The sequence below is a fragment of the Chlorocebus sabaeus genome, chromosome 16 (genome assembly GCF_047675955.1).
Source record: "Chlorocebus sabaeus isolate Y175 chromosome 16, mChlSab1.0.hap1, whole genome shotgun sequence".
Lineage (NCBI taxonomy): Eukaryota > Metazoa > Chordata > Mammalia > Primates > Cercopithecidae > Chlorocebus > Chlorocebus sabaeus.
The window spans coordinates 38,530,187-38,544,060 of record NC_132919.1 but is presented as its reverse complement, the minus strand read 5'-3'; the positions used below and the strand labels follow the sequence as shown (position 1 = coordinate 38,544,060).

Genomic DNA, 13,874 nt, shown 5'->3' with positions numbered 1-13,874 from the left:
CCACAGACTGTGCTGGGAATACGGAGATGAAGACATCAAACTAGTCATAGAAAGGGCAGGTGGGAGGCTGGGCGTGGTGGCTCATGCCTGTAATCCCAGCATTTTGGGAGGCTGAGGCAGGTGGATCATTTGAGGCCAGGAATTAGAGACCAGTCTGGCCATCACAGTGAAACCCTGACTCCACTAAAAATACAAAATTGGCCAGGTATGGTGGCACATGCCTGTAATCCCAGCACTTTGGGAGGCTGAGGCGGGCGGATCACGAGGTCAGGAGATCGAGACCAGCCTGGCTGACACGGTGAAACCCCGTCTCTACTTTAAAAACACAAAAAACTAGCTGGGCGAGGTGGCGGGCGCCTGTAGTCCCAGCTACTCGGGAGGCCGAGGCAGGAGAATGGCGTGAACCCGGGAGGCGGAGCTTGCAGTGAGCTGAGATCCGGCCACTGCACTCCAGCCTGGGCAGCAGAGCGAGACTCCATCTCAAAAATAAATAAATAAATAAATAAATAAATAAATAATAAAAATAAAAAAATAAAAGAAAGAAAGAAAGAAAAAAGAAAGAGAGCCTGTAATCCGAGCACTTTGGGAGGCCAAGGCAGGCGGATCACTTGAGATCAGGCGTTCGAGACCAGCCTGGCCAACGTGGCAAAACCCTGTCTCTACTAAAAATACAAAAATTAGCCAGACATGGTGGTGGGCACCTGTAATTCCAGCTACTTGGGAGGCTGTGGCAGGAGAATTGCTTGAACACGGGAGACGGAGGTTACAGTGAACCAAGATCACGCCACTGCACTCCAGCCTGGGTGACAGAGCGAGACTCTCTCAAAAAAAAAAAAAAAAAAGAGAGAGAGAGAAAAGAAAGAGCCAGGCACGGTAGCATGCACCTGTAGTCCCAGCTACTCAGGAGACTGAGACCTGTGAATAGTCACTGTACTCCAACCTGGGTAACATAGTGTAGCAAGAATCTGTCTCTACAAGAAAAAGAAAAAAAGAAAAGAAAAACAGTAGTTGGATCTGGTGATTCGGAGGTCACTGGAAACCTTTTTTAGAGCAGCTTCAGTGGTGCTATGAGGCAGAAGCAGGATCATAGGTGATTAAGCAGGGTCCTCTTTTGAGAATCTTAGATGAAAGGCAAAGAGATAACAAGGGAGACGAAAGCTATAGTCAAGAGATGAGTTTTGTTTGGTTGGTTTTAAATTGGTGAGATCTGAGCATGTGGAAGGGAAAATGCCACTGGAAAAGCAAAGATTATTAACATAGAAATGAAAAGCAAAAAGAAAGTCATTCCCTAGTGAGATGGAAAGGAATGGGGTTTGAAAACCATGTGGAAGGCCTGGCTTTGAAGGGGTTGGTTCTATCAGAGTAAAGGAGAGGACTGTGGGCCACACCTACCTCCATTCTCCTCCTCACTGAAGAATCTCTCTTTGCAAGATGCTTGATATGCCTCATTCTCTCTCTTACAGCAGAGTCCCTGGGAACTGTGTGAGTCACTAAGCAAAGCATCAAAAACTTCAAAACCAATCTGATTGCCACACTGACCAAGTTGCACTGTTACAATTGACATGCTGAGCCACAAACTAGGTGTATTACCTCTAAAAACAACCTGTAATCGAAAAAAATAGGCTTTGAGAACTACTACATTACTAATAAGAACAAATAAAATGCCATATGTGTTAATTATATATCAATAAAAAGTCTTTTTTTTTTTTTTTTTCCCAAGATGGAGTCTTGCTTTGTCGCCCAGGCTAGAGTGTAGTGGCACACTCTCGGTTCACTGCAACCTCCACCTCCCAGGTTCAAGCGATTCTCCTGCCTCAGCCTCCTGAGTAGCTGGGATTACAGGCATGTGCTCCCATGCCTGGCTAATTTTTGTATTCTTAGTAGAGATGGGGTTTCACCATGTTGGCCAGGTTGGTCTTGAACTCTTGACCTCGTGATCTGCCCACCGCGGCCTCCCAAAGTGCTGGGATTACAGGCATGAGCCACCGCACCCGGCCCAAAAAGTCATTTTAAAATGCCACATACATATATAATGTTGGAGATGGAACAGCTGCATTGTCTAAGGAGCCAGTCATTCAAGGAAGTTATCTTACTCTCTATATGGTCTTGGGATTTGTGATTTACTGTACATGAATCCATTCATACACAGCTCAATAGTTTCCAAAATCTGATTTATACTCACTTTTTTCCTAAGCATACATTTAAAACAAAACATTCTCCTCAGTTGAGGTGTGATAAAAGAAAAAAAGAGGCTGGGTGCCGTGGCTCACACCTGCAATGCCAGCATTTTGGGAGGCTGAGTTGGGAGGATCACCTTAGCCTGGCTGTTCTAGACCTAGTCAACATGGCAAAACCCTGTTTGTACAAAAAATACAAACATTAGCTGGGCGTGGTGGTGTGCGCCTGCAGTCCAAGCTACTCAGGAGGCTGAGGTGGGAGGATCACCTGAGCCTGGGAGGTCAAGGCTGCAGTGAGCCAAGATGTTGCCACTGCACTCCAGCCTGGGTGACAGAGTGACATCCTCCTGTCTCAAAAAAAAAAAAAATTAAAAAAATTAAAAAATAAAAATAAAAACAAGACAAAACAGATGTCGATTGAAGAAATTAGTAGTACCACCCTTCACACCACAAGAACATGTAGAACGCAGAAGTGAGCTCAATATTGCACATTCAATTAACATTAATTTTCTCTCTTCTAAATATGACTTAGGCTTTCTCCACTAGTCTAGCCTGGTAACTTTAGTAAAACCTGTAAGAAAGATTTTGTGTTTAGCTCAGGTAGGACAGCAAGAAAGATGGAGCTTGGAGAAAGAAAACCATATGAAATATTAACCGGGCTCAATGGCTCATGGCCGTAATCTCAGTACTTTGGGAGGCCAAGGCGGGAGGATCACTTGAGCCCAGGGATTCCAGATCAGCCTGGGCAACATAGCGAGACCCTATCTCCTTTTTAAAAAGAAAGAAAGCAAAAGAAATATTAGAGCAGGTCCTCATTATTTTTGCCTAGGAAAATAGATAATTTTTGATAAAGACTTCACATCAGGTCTATGCAACACTGGAAATGAGCCGTGGGTTGTGAAGACAGACTCTGTGCTTAAAATGTCAAACGGCAAAGTAGGTATTTTATTATCCTCATTTTACAGATAAAGAAACTGAGGCTCTGAAAGGTTACTGACTTTTCCAAGGCCACGCCACAGAACTAGTAAACAGCAAAGCCAAAAGGTCTCCCGTTCCCCACGGGCCCCAGGAGTTCCCCACAAGTAACACCACTCACCGCCAGATGCGGACAAGCACTTCTGTCCCGTTCAAACTTCGGACCAACCTACTCACCATGCGCATGCTCACTTTCAACACGAAACACCTGAGAACGAATGCGCATGTTCCATAAACGGAGAGTTTTTGTTGTGTATATATTTTTTCCTATTCAGAAAGATTAATTACGCATGTTCAATTTCAATTTACGAACTTCAGATATGGTACGCATGCTCAATGTCCACCGAAAGCTTTAGCTGACAATGCGCGTGCTCTAGTCTCCATGCGCGGCTTCGGCTGGTGTTTTGCGCATGTTTTTGCCAGCACCTGGATCCTGGCGATAGTTCTGCGCATGTCTACTGCCCACAGTTTGGCTTCACGGAACCCTGTACGCATGTTCCTGCGCTGAACTTTAGGAGCCAGTCTAGGGCCTAGGCGCAGACGCACTGAGCCTAAGCAGCCGGTGATGGCGGCAGCGGCGGTGTTGGCTGCGGCGGGTCCGGGCCCATGAGGCGACGAAGGAGGCGGGACGGCTTTTACCCAGCGCCGGACTTCCGAGACAGGGAAGCTGAGGACATGGCAGGAGTGTTTGACATAGACCTGGACCAGCCAGAGGACGCGGGCTCAGAGGATGAGCTGGAGGAGGGGGTGAGGCCCGGGTCCCCGGGGGCCCGAGGTGACAGGGCCGGGGCGGCGGCGCGGGCGCAGGAAGCGCGGTGTGTCCTAGAGCGTGGAGACTCGGGGGGCTCCTGAGGAGCTGAGGGTCGCGCGGCCCGAGACAGGGGAGCGGGCGGGGCGGACATGGCCCTAGGTGTGAGGCCTCTGCGGGGCTCGCAGGTGCAGGTCGCACCCTTAGCCCCAGGTCAGCGCAGCCCCGAACAGTCCGAAGGGGGAAAGAGAACGGACGCGTGGTCGATTCCTCGAGCTGCTGGACTTGAGTGTGGCGGGGCGCGGGTGGCGTGAGCGTGTGTTGGGGAGACGGGGGCTGCGCTTGCTGGGTGTCCCGTAAGTGCAGGTGAAGTGTGGAGGGTTTCCCTTCGAGTCTAGAATTTCAAGTATTAAATCTTCAGACCTCCCACAACCACCTCTCTTCTCGGCCTGTCGCTTCTCTCCTAGGAAGCGCTCAGCTGTTAGAAGTGACAGCTGAAAACTTCTGTCGGGAGTAGCACTGCCGCTGCTGTTACAGCCACCAGGAGTTTTATTTCGGGAGCAAGGGGGCTCTGCTGCATCTTCCAATCTTCCAGGGTTTGTTTGTTTGCTTTTTTTTTTAAAACCCCCTTCCGTGTGACTTTTTAAAACAAGCATTTATGAGGACACACGGCACTTGTAACCTTTCCCCAAGTTGAAGATGTCTATATTTTTTTCAGAATAATTAATGTAATTTTGGGGTGAAAAAAAAAACAGTGTTGACAGCCTTGATTTAGCTTGCCAGAAATAAGTTGCCTGAACAGAGACTTGTGAATGGTGATATGAGGGCTTTCCTTGCTGTAATTTAGGGTACTAAATTTAGAATTGTATTCCTAATGCATAGCTTGCTTTTACCTTGGCTGGCTTAGTGGTTTGTTAATCTTTATGGAATATCTTTTTTTTTCCCTAGATACATTTATCAAAAAATGACAAATTGCACTTTAAGTTCAAAAATGTTGTCATACTAAACCACTGATCCTGGACCAAATGATCATCAGTTGATAACCTCTTGGTAGTTTAGCATCTGAATTCCAATGTCTAGTTGAATACATGGGTTAATGACTGATGTCAGATGTTTGCTCTAATTACATAGGGGCTTCCTTTCCCTTGCCTCACCTTCGGTTTTTTCCTCTGACACCTGCCCTACTGTTGACAAAAGATTGAGATGGTATATATAAAGAACTTTGAACACTTTAAGAAACTAAGTGGCCTAAAATAATACTGTTATGTTTGTTTGTTTGTTTTGTTTTGAGACTAGGTCTCACTCTATTGCCCAGGCTGGAATGCAATGGTGCGATCTCAGCTCACTGCAATCCCAGCCTCCCCAGTTAAGCGATTGTCATGCCTCAGCCTCCCGAGTAGCTGGGATTACAGGCATGTGCCACCACGCCTGGCTAATTTTTGTATTTTTAGTAGAGATGGGGTTTCACCGTATTGGCCAGGCTGGTCTTGAACTCCTGACCCCAAATGATCCACCAGCCTTGGCCTCCCAAAATGCTGGGATTATAGGTGTAAATCACCGTACCTGGCTAATACTGTTCTTTTCATAATCAAATGAGACTAAATCAAAATCACATGGTTTAGAAAGTGGATATTGAGGTGTGTGCTTTTTCTTTTCTTTCTTTTTTTTTTTGAGACAGTCTTGCTCCGTCAGCGAGGCTGGAGTGCAGTGGCGTGATCTCGGCTCACTGCAACCTCTGCCTCCCGGGTTCAAGCAATTCTCTTGCCTCAGCCTCCTGAGTAGCTGGAACTACAGGTGCATGCCACCACACCTGGCTGATTTTTTGTATTTTTAGTAGAGATGGGGTTTCACTGTTAGCCAGGATGGTCTTGATCTCTTGACCTTGTGATCCACCCACCTTGGCCTCCCAAAGTGCTGGGATTATAGGCGTGAGCCACCGCGCCTGGCTTTTTTTTGAGACAGGGTCTCCCTCTGTCTCCCAGGCTAGAGTGCAGTGCCGTGATCTTGGCTCGCTGCAGCCTCTGCCTCCCGGGTTCAAGCGATTCTCCTGTCTCAGGAGGCAGCTGGGATTACAAGGGCACGCCACATCACCCGGCTAATTTTTTGTATTTTAGTAGAGATGGGATTTCACCATGTGGCCCAGGCTGGTCTTGAACTTCTGACCTCAGGTGATCACCTGCCTCGGTCTCCCAAAGTGCTGGGATTATAGGTGTGAGCCACCCAACCAGGCTTTTTATTTTATTTTATTTTATTTTAATTTTTTCTGAGACAGTCTCACTGTGTAGTCCAAGCTGGAGTGCAGTGGCCCGATCTCCGCTCACTGCAGCCTCAGCCTCCCGGGCTCAAGTGATTCTCGTGCCTCAGCCTTCTGAGTAGCTGGGACTACAGGCGCGTACCACCACGCCTGGCTAATTGTTTGTATTTTAGTAGAGATGGGGTTTCACCATGTTGCCCAGGGTGGTCCCGAACTCCTGAGCTCCAGTGATCCACCCGTCTTGGACTCCCAAAGTGCTGGGATTAGAGGTGTGAGCCACTGTGCCCGGCCGGTGTGTGCTTTTTTAATGATGTTTTCATACGGAATTCCAGTTAGCCTCTTAATCGAACATAATGGTACACTAAATACAATGGGAAACAAATATGAGATTACTTTCATTATGTATGCCACATACCATACTCTTATCAGTTATATTGGTTCCCTATTACAGTGGCTTTGGAGCAGGGCACAGGAGAAAACTGGATAGGAAGGTGCTTTATATCTTCATTAGTTGAACTGATAGAATTTCCAGAATGGGTTTATTCTCTTTTTTTTTTTTTGAGACGAAGTCGTCTTGTTCTATTCGCCCAGGCTGGAGTGCAATGGTGCAATCTCGGCTCACTGCAGCCTCCACTTCCCAGATTCAAGCGATTCTCCTTCTTCAGCCTCCCGAGTAGCTGGGATTACAGGTGCCCGCCACCAGGCCCGGCTAATTTTTGTATTTTTAGTAGAGACGGGGTTTCTCCATTTTGGTCAGGCTGGTCCGGAACTTCCAACCTCAGGTGATCTGCCCACCTCAGCCTCCAAAAATGCTGGGATTACTGGTGTGAGCCACCACGCCTGGCCAGGTTTATTCGTTTTTGAAAGTACAATACTGCATTAAAATTCCTGTATGAACTGGGACTTTTTCTTTTCACTTTCTTGTTGTGTTTCAAGAGCAGTAGGTGTTCCAGGGCTTTTTTCCTGCTGGGTACAAGCAAGTAGGATTTTGAGAGGGTTCAAGGAGGAGGTCAGAAAAATTGGTGGAAATAGGAAAGAGAAAGAAATATAGACCCGACCTTGGGGAGAGAAAGTTTGGGGAAAGAGCAAAGGCAATTAAAGAGGATTTTGAGGAAGAGACTTCTGTAAAATATGTCTTAGCAACACTTTTTGGAGTTGAAAATGTTTCTTTTTAGTGTGTTATTCTAAGAGGTGCCTCAAGATGGATAATGGAAGATTTGGAGTAGAATTGGGTTGGCAATCCAAGGAGATTCAGTGACATCCAGATTACCCTGAAATTTAAAAAAAAAAAAAAAATCTGGAAAATGAGAGAAGTTTAGATTCTTAGAAAATCTTCTAATAGTTCTATTTGTGAATTTATAGCCTTTATTTATTACACAAAGTTTTTAACCATTGGTGCATATCAGAGTAGTCTTCTTCATTTTATAGTAAGGAAGCTGAGGCATGGGCCAGATGATAGCCAAAGATCGCACAGTGGTAGTGTCTTCTGACAGCAAGCTTCATTGCACGGGTTCTTCACTGCATTTACTAGTCGTGTTTATAAAGTTCCTCTTTGTGGTATGTCAAAAGTGAATTCGGATTCCTTTGGCCATACTCACTCTGTGATCTGGAGTAAATTCCTTAATCTCAGACATTTTCTGTAACATGAGGGTTACATGAAATAAGTACATAAAGTACAGTACTCTCAAAATATCCTGGTGTATTAAGCAATTAGCTAGTTCACAGAAATACAGCTTGTCTTGTTATCGCTAAGGAACCAATCATTCGGATTTACCCTCATATGCCTAGAGACTTAATAATTGCAGTTAAACTAGAGGTGCTGTAGTTTTACAACTGTAGTATCATAGTGTGTATTTTTTTTTTTAAATAATTGATCCCATTTAGAGAGATGTGCCTTTCAAGGTACATTACAGAGTGACTATGCATTAGTAAATATAGGTATTTACATAGTTTATTTAATTCATCAGAGATTAAAAGATGAGGAGACTAAACTGATACATTTATGGACAAAGTTGAATATCTGCTACCTAACTTAAAAAAGATCCTGTTTAAGGCTGGGCTCAGTGGCTCACGCCTGTAATCCCAGCACTTTGGGAGGCCGAGGCAGGTGGATCACAAGGTCAGGAGCTGGAGACCAGCCTCGCCAATATGGTGAAACCCAGTCTCTACTAAAAATACAAAAATTAGCTGGTCATGGTGGTGCACACCTCTAGTCCCAGCTACTCAGGAGGCTGAGACAGGAGAATCTCTTGAACCCGGGAGGTGGAGGTTGCAGTGAGCCGAGATCACACCACTGCACTCCAGCCTGGGTGACAGAGTGAGACTCCATCTCAGAAAAAAAAAAAAAGATTCTATTTAAATATCTCAGAGGAATATAATCAAAGCCTATTGGTAAGAGGGGAGTTTTTGGGGGGAGGGTGTCTTTTTGTTTGTTTTTTTGTTTCACTGTTGATGATATCATTTGGGGCAGTGAATTGAAACTAAGGAGAAGTTTTCCTTCAGATAATTTAATTACATTGCAAAAATATTGGAATCTTCTCTGCTCTCTGTAGCATTAAGAGTAGTAGAAAACTGTAATGCAATTTAAAAAATTCTCACTTTGTACTGTAATTCAGAATTTGAAATATTTGATTACTTCAAATATGAGATTACTTTCATTATGTATACCATATACCATACTCTCATCAGTTATGTTGGTTCCCTATGACAGTGGCTTTGGAGCAGGGCATGGGAGAAAACTGGATAGGAAGGTGCTTTGTATCTTCATTAGTTGAACTGATAGAATTTCCAGAATGGGTTTATTCTCTTTTTTTTTTTTTTTTGAGACGAAGTCTTCTTGTTCTATTCGCCCAGGCTGGAGTGCAATGGCACAATCTTGGCTCACTGCAGCCTCCACTTCCCAGATTCAGGCGATTCTCCTTCCTCAGCCTCCCGAGTAGCTGGGATTACAGGTGCCCGCCATGATACCCAGCTAATTTTTTGTATTTTTTTGGTAGAGACAGGATTTCACCATGTTGGCCAGGCTGGTCTCGAACTCCTGGCCTCAGGTGGTACACCCGCCTCGGCCTCCCAAAGTGCTGGGATTGTAGGTGTGAGCCACTGTGCCTGGCCACAGCAACTATTTTTTAAATAACCCAAGAGTTTAGGCAAAGTTCTACCCTTTCTTCCATTTCCTCTAAGTTACTGAATCTTGTCAATCCTAATGAACACAGCAAAGACATTGGATAGGCCCATAAAGCTTAAGGCAGCAGAAAAAAATTAGGAGTAAAGAGTCTCCTGGCCGGGCAGGGTGGCTCATGCCACCCTGGGCGCACTTTGGGAGGCCGAGGCAGGTAGATCACCTGAGGTAAGGAGTTTGAGACCAGCCTGGCCAACATGGTGAAAACCCCCTCTCTATTAAAAATAAAAAAAATCAGCCAGGCCTGGTGTCAGGCACCTGTAATCCCAGCTACTCGGGAGGCTGAGGCAGGAGAATCACTTGAACCCAGGAGGCGGAGGTTGCAGTGAGCCAAGATCGCACCATTGCACTCCAGCCTGGGGGACAAGAGCGAGACTTCATCTCAAGAAAAAAAAAAAGGAGTAAAGAGTTTCCTGTGAAAGAGAGTTGTCAGTATGTGTTTCGTAATGTTAGCTGACACTTCTTTTTTTTTTTTTTTTTTTTGAGACGGAGTCTTGCTCTGTTGCCCAGGCTGGAGTGCAGTGGCGCAATCTCGGCTCACTGCAAGCTCCGCCTTCCGAGTTCACGCCATTCTCCTGCCTCAGCCTCCCGAGTAGCTGGGACTACAGGCGCCCGCCACTGCGCCCGGCTAATTTTTTTCTGTTTTTTAGTAGAGACGGGGTTTCACCATGGTCTCGATCTCCTGACCTTGTGATCCGCCCGCCTCGGCCTCCCAAAGTGCTGGGATTACAGGCGTGAGCCACCGCGCCCGGCCAGCTGACACTTCTTGTGTGAGATTTCTAAAGGTATTTGAGTAACAGAAAAGATTTGTGCCTCAAGTGCTTCTGTCCTAGACGGTAATGGTAAAAGTTACTAGCACAATATGCAGATGCCAGCATTACAGGTCTGGCCAGCTCAGGAAATGAAACATAGCTACAGGGCATGTCTTGTGAGGTGGCTTCAAAATCATGGTTCAGTCTTAACTACTCTGTAGTCTTTAATTTAGAATTAAATAAAACTAACATTAAAGAAAAAACAATTATGTCATACCAGTTTTATCACATCTGAAAGAAGTTAGTCTTTTGTCATAAAAGTGAAGCCATCCTAGGTGATTATATAGGGCAACAAAGACAAAAAAAACCTTTAACCATGACCACCCCCATATCCCACACACAAAAGAAACTGTATTTGGTTAAAATGGTGAGAACTGGTTTTATTCCTCTTGATACTGCCCCATCTCTTTGCCTGTGTATAATCATGAAATGTACATTGCTGGTATTACATGTTATTGTCATTTGTTCACACCGTGAGTGAGTTATGACTAAAAGTTTGTGTTTTGGGGGCATTTGAACATTTATTCTATAAGAATACTATCAATTTTTGGCTGGGTATGATGGCTCATGCCTGTAGTCCCAGAACTTTGGGAAGCTAAGGTGGAAGGATCATTTGAGGCCAAGAGTTCGAGACCAAACTGGCCAACAAAACAAGACCCCATCTGTACAGAAAATTAAAAAAATAAATAGTGGGCATAGTAGCACACACTTGGCCCTAGTGACTCCAGAGGCTGAGAAGAGATGATCACTTGAGCCCAGGAGTTTGAGGATGCAATGAGCTGTGATCCTACCACTGCACTCCAGCCTGGGTGACAGAAATCTAGTTGCTACACACACACACACACACACACACACACACACACACCTGTTTTTGTTGTGTATGTTGGCTGTGTACTGGTAGTTTTGAAGAAAGATTATTCACTTTAATATCTTAATTACTCTAAAATTTGGACACGGTTGCTTAAAGACTTGTAATTTTTTAGAGTCTATTTTCTTTTTTTGAGATGGAGTCTCACTTTTGTCACCCAGCCTGGAGTGCGGTGGCGCGATCTCGGCTCACTGCAGCCTCCGCCTCCTGGGTTCAAGCGATTCTCCTGCCTCAGCTTCCCGAGTAGCTGGGATTACGGGTGCCCACCACCAGGCCCAGCTAATCTTTGTATTTTTAGTAGAGACGGGGTTTCTCCGTGTTGGCCAGGCTGATCTCGAACTCCCGACCTCAGGTGATCCGCCCGCCTCAGCCCCAAAGTGTTGGGATTACAGGCGTGAGCCACGCGCCTGGCCTAGATTCTGTTTTCAATTAGTTGGTATCCTTTCGTGTAAACTGAGAGTTCATAATCAGGTTAGATTCATTTTAAAGCTATATATTGTAATGTCAATAACTGAAATTCTGCTGCCAAGTTTCTTGTTCTTTGTTTCTACAATTCAGTGACTTTGAGTATATTTACAGAGTTTTGCAACCCTCACCACGATTAGGTTTTAGAAATTTTTACCACTCGGCCCGGCACAGTGGCTCAGGCCTGTAATCCCAGCACTTTGGGAGGCCAGGGCAGATGGATCACCTGAGGTTGGGAGTTCGAGACCAGCCTGGCCAACAGGGTAAAATCCCGTCTCTACTAATAATACAAAAATACCCAGACGTGGTGGTGCATGCCTGTAATCCTAGCTACTTGGGAGACTTAGGCAGGATAATCGTTTGAACCCGGGAGGCGGAGGTTCCCGTGAGCCGAGATTGCGCCACTGCACTCCAGCCTGGGCGACAGAGTCAGACCCTGTCTGTCTTTTTTTTTTTTTTTTTTTTTTTTTTTGAGACAGAGTCTCACTCTGTCACCCAGGCTGGAGTGCAGTGGCACGATCTCAGCTCATTGCAAGCTCCACCTCCCGGGTTCACGCATTCTCCTGCCTCATAGCTGGGACTACAGGCGCCTGCTACCACACCTGACTAATTTTTTTGTATTTTTAGTAGAGACGAGGTTTCACCGTGTTAGCCAGGATGGTCTCAATTTTCTGACCTCGTGATCCGCCCACCTCGGCCTCCCAAAGTGCTGGGATTACGGGCTGAGCCACCACGCCCGGCTGAGACCCCATCTTTAAAAAAAAAAAACATTTTACCACCTTCTAAAGAAATTTTGGGGCCGGGCGTGGTGGCTCACGCCTGTAATCCCAGCACTTTGGGAGGCCAAGGCAGATGGATCCCATGAGCCTAGGAATTTGAAATCAGCCTGGGCAACATAACAAGACTCTGTCTCTGGAGGAAAAAAAAAAAAAAAAAAAAGAAACTTTTGGCCAATTTTGTTATTTCTGATTCTCACCCTCACCCTCAGCCCCAGCCAACTAACTAATCTATTTCTCATCTCTATAGATTTAGCTTTTCTAGGCCCAGTATGGTGGCTCATACCTGTGATCCCAACACTTTGGGAGGCCGTGGCAGGAGGAGGATCACTTGAGACCAGCCTGGGCAACATAGTGAGACCCCGTCTCTATGAAAAATAGAAAAAAATTATCCAACTTGGTGCGTGCCTGTAGCCTCAGCTACTTGGAAGGCTGAAGTTGGATGATCGCTTGAGTCTCCAAGGTTGAGTTTGTGGTGATCCTGCCACTGCACTTTTCAAAACCTGGGCAACAGAATGAGACCCTGTCTCTAAAAAAAAAAAAAAAATCTTTTTCTGGACATTCCATACAAATGGAAAAATGGAATCACATAGTGTATGACCTTTTATATTTGGTGGCCTTCCTTGTTTTTTTTTTTTTTTTGAGACAGAGTCTCACTTTTCACCTACGCTGGAGTGCAGTAGTGTGATGTCTGCTCACTGCCACCTCTGCCTCCCGGGTTCAAGTAATTCTCCTGCCTCACCCTCCTGAGTAGCTGGAACTACAGGCGTGCATCACCACACCTGGCTAATTTTTGTATTTTTAGTAGAGATGGGGTTTTGCCGTGTTAGCCAGGCTGGTCTGAAACTCCTGACCTCATGTGATCTGCCTACCTCGGCCTCCCAAAGTGCTGGGATTACAGGCATGAGCCACAGCACCCAGATGCTTCTTTCACTTAACATAATGTTTTTGAAGATCATCTATGTTGTAACATGTATCAGTACTTCATTTCTTTTTAGGGCCAAATAGTTATTCCATTGTATGGCTACAATGCATTTTGGTTATCCATTCACCAGTTGATGTTCATTTGAGTTATTCAGATGTTCACTTGAACTGTGAATTAAGCACTTTTTGTTTCTTTTTTTTTTTGGAGATAGGATCTCGCTCTGTTGCCCGTGCTCTAGTGCAGTGGCGTGAAACAGCTCGCTGCAGCTTTGCCCTCCTGGGCTGAAGTAATTCTCCTGCCTCAGTCTCTCATGTAGCTGGGACCACAGGCATGTGCTACCATTGCCAGCTAGTTTTTGATTTGTTGCAGAATTGGGGGTCTCGTGATTTTGTCCAAGTTGTTTTTTTTTTTTGGAGACGGAGTCTTGCTCTGTCGCCTAGATTGGAGTGCAGTGGCATGATCTCGGCTCAATGCAACCTCCACCTCCTGGGTCCAAGCGATTCTTCTGCCTCAGGCTCCCGAGCTGGGACTATAGGCGCGTACCACCATGCCCAACTATTTTTTGGATTTTTAGTAGAGACAGAGTTTCACCGCATTGGCCAGGCTGGTCTCGAACTCCTGACCTCGTGATCTGCCCGCCTTGGCCTCCCAAAGTGCTGGGATTACAGGCGTGAGCCACCACGCCCAGCCCCAGGT

General features: G+C 45.7%; 2 protein-coding genes across 10 annotated transcripts in view; one reads left to right on the top strand and one right to left on the bottom strand.

Annotated features, from left to right (window-relative positions):
• Positions 1-3,487, bottom strand: part of TUBD1 (tubulin delta 1) — a 31,793-nt gene extending 28,306 nt beyond the window's left edge. For 2 of the 5 annotated variants that reach the window (XM_037993363.2, XM_073004885.1), the window contains exons 1-2: positions 3,274-3,487; positions 1,393-1,603 (exon numbers count right to left, since the gene is read on the bottom strand). In XM_037993363.2, coding sequence (XP_037849291.1) covers positions 1,393-1,564 — 172 coding nt within the window. In that variant the 5' untranslated portion in view covers positions 1,565-1,603; positions 3,274-3,487. The remainder of the gene's footprint in view (positions 1-1,392; positions 1,604-3,273) is intronic. The other 3 variants (XM_037993365.2, XM_037993367.2, XM_037993366.2) reach the window with 2 other exon arrangements.
• Positions 3,488-3,677: 190 nt separating this feature from the next.
• RPS6KB1 (ribosomal protein S6 kinase B1) overlaps positions 3,678-13,874 on the top strand; it is a 56,329-nt gene continuing 46,132 nt past the window's right edge. For 2 of the 5 annotated variants that reach the window (XR_012088801.1, XM_037993361.2), the window contains exon 1: positions 3,678-3,899. Coding sequence is in view for 3 of the 5 variants with exons in the window: in XM_037993361.2 (XP_037849289.1) it covers positions 3,759-3,899 (141 nt within the window). In the remaining 2 variants the exon portion in view is untranslated. Of the gene's footprint in view, positions 3,900-4,397; positions 4,497-13,874 lie in introns of those variants that run through there. The other 3 variants (XM_037993358.2, XM_008011238.3, XM_073004884.1) reach the window with 3 other exon arrangements.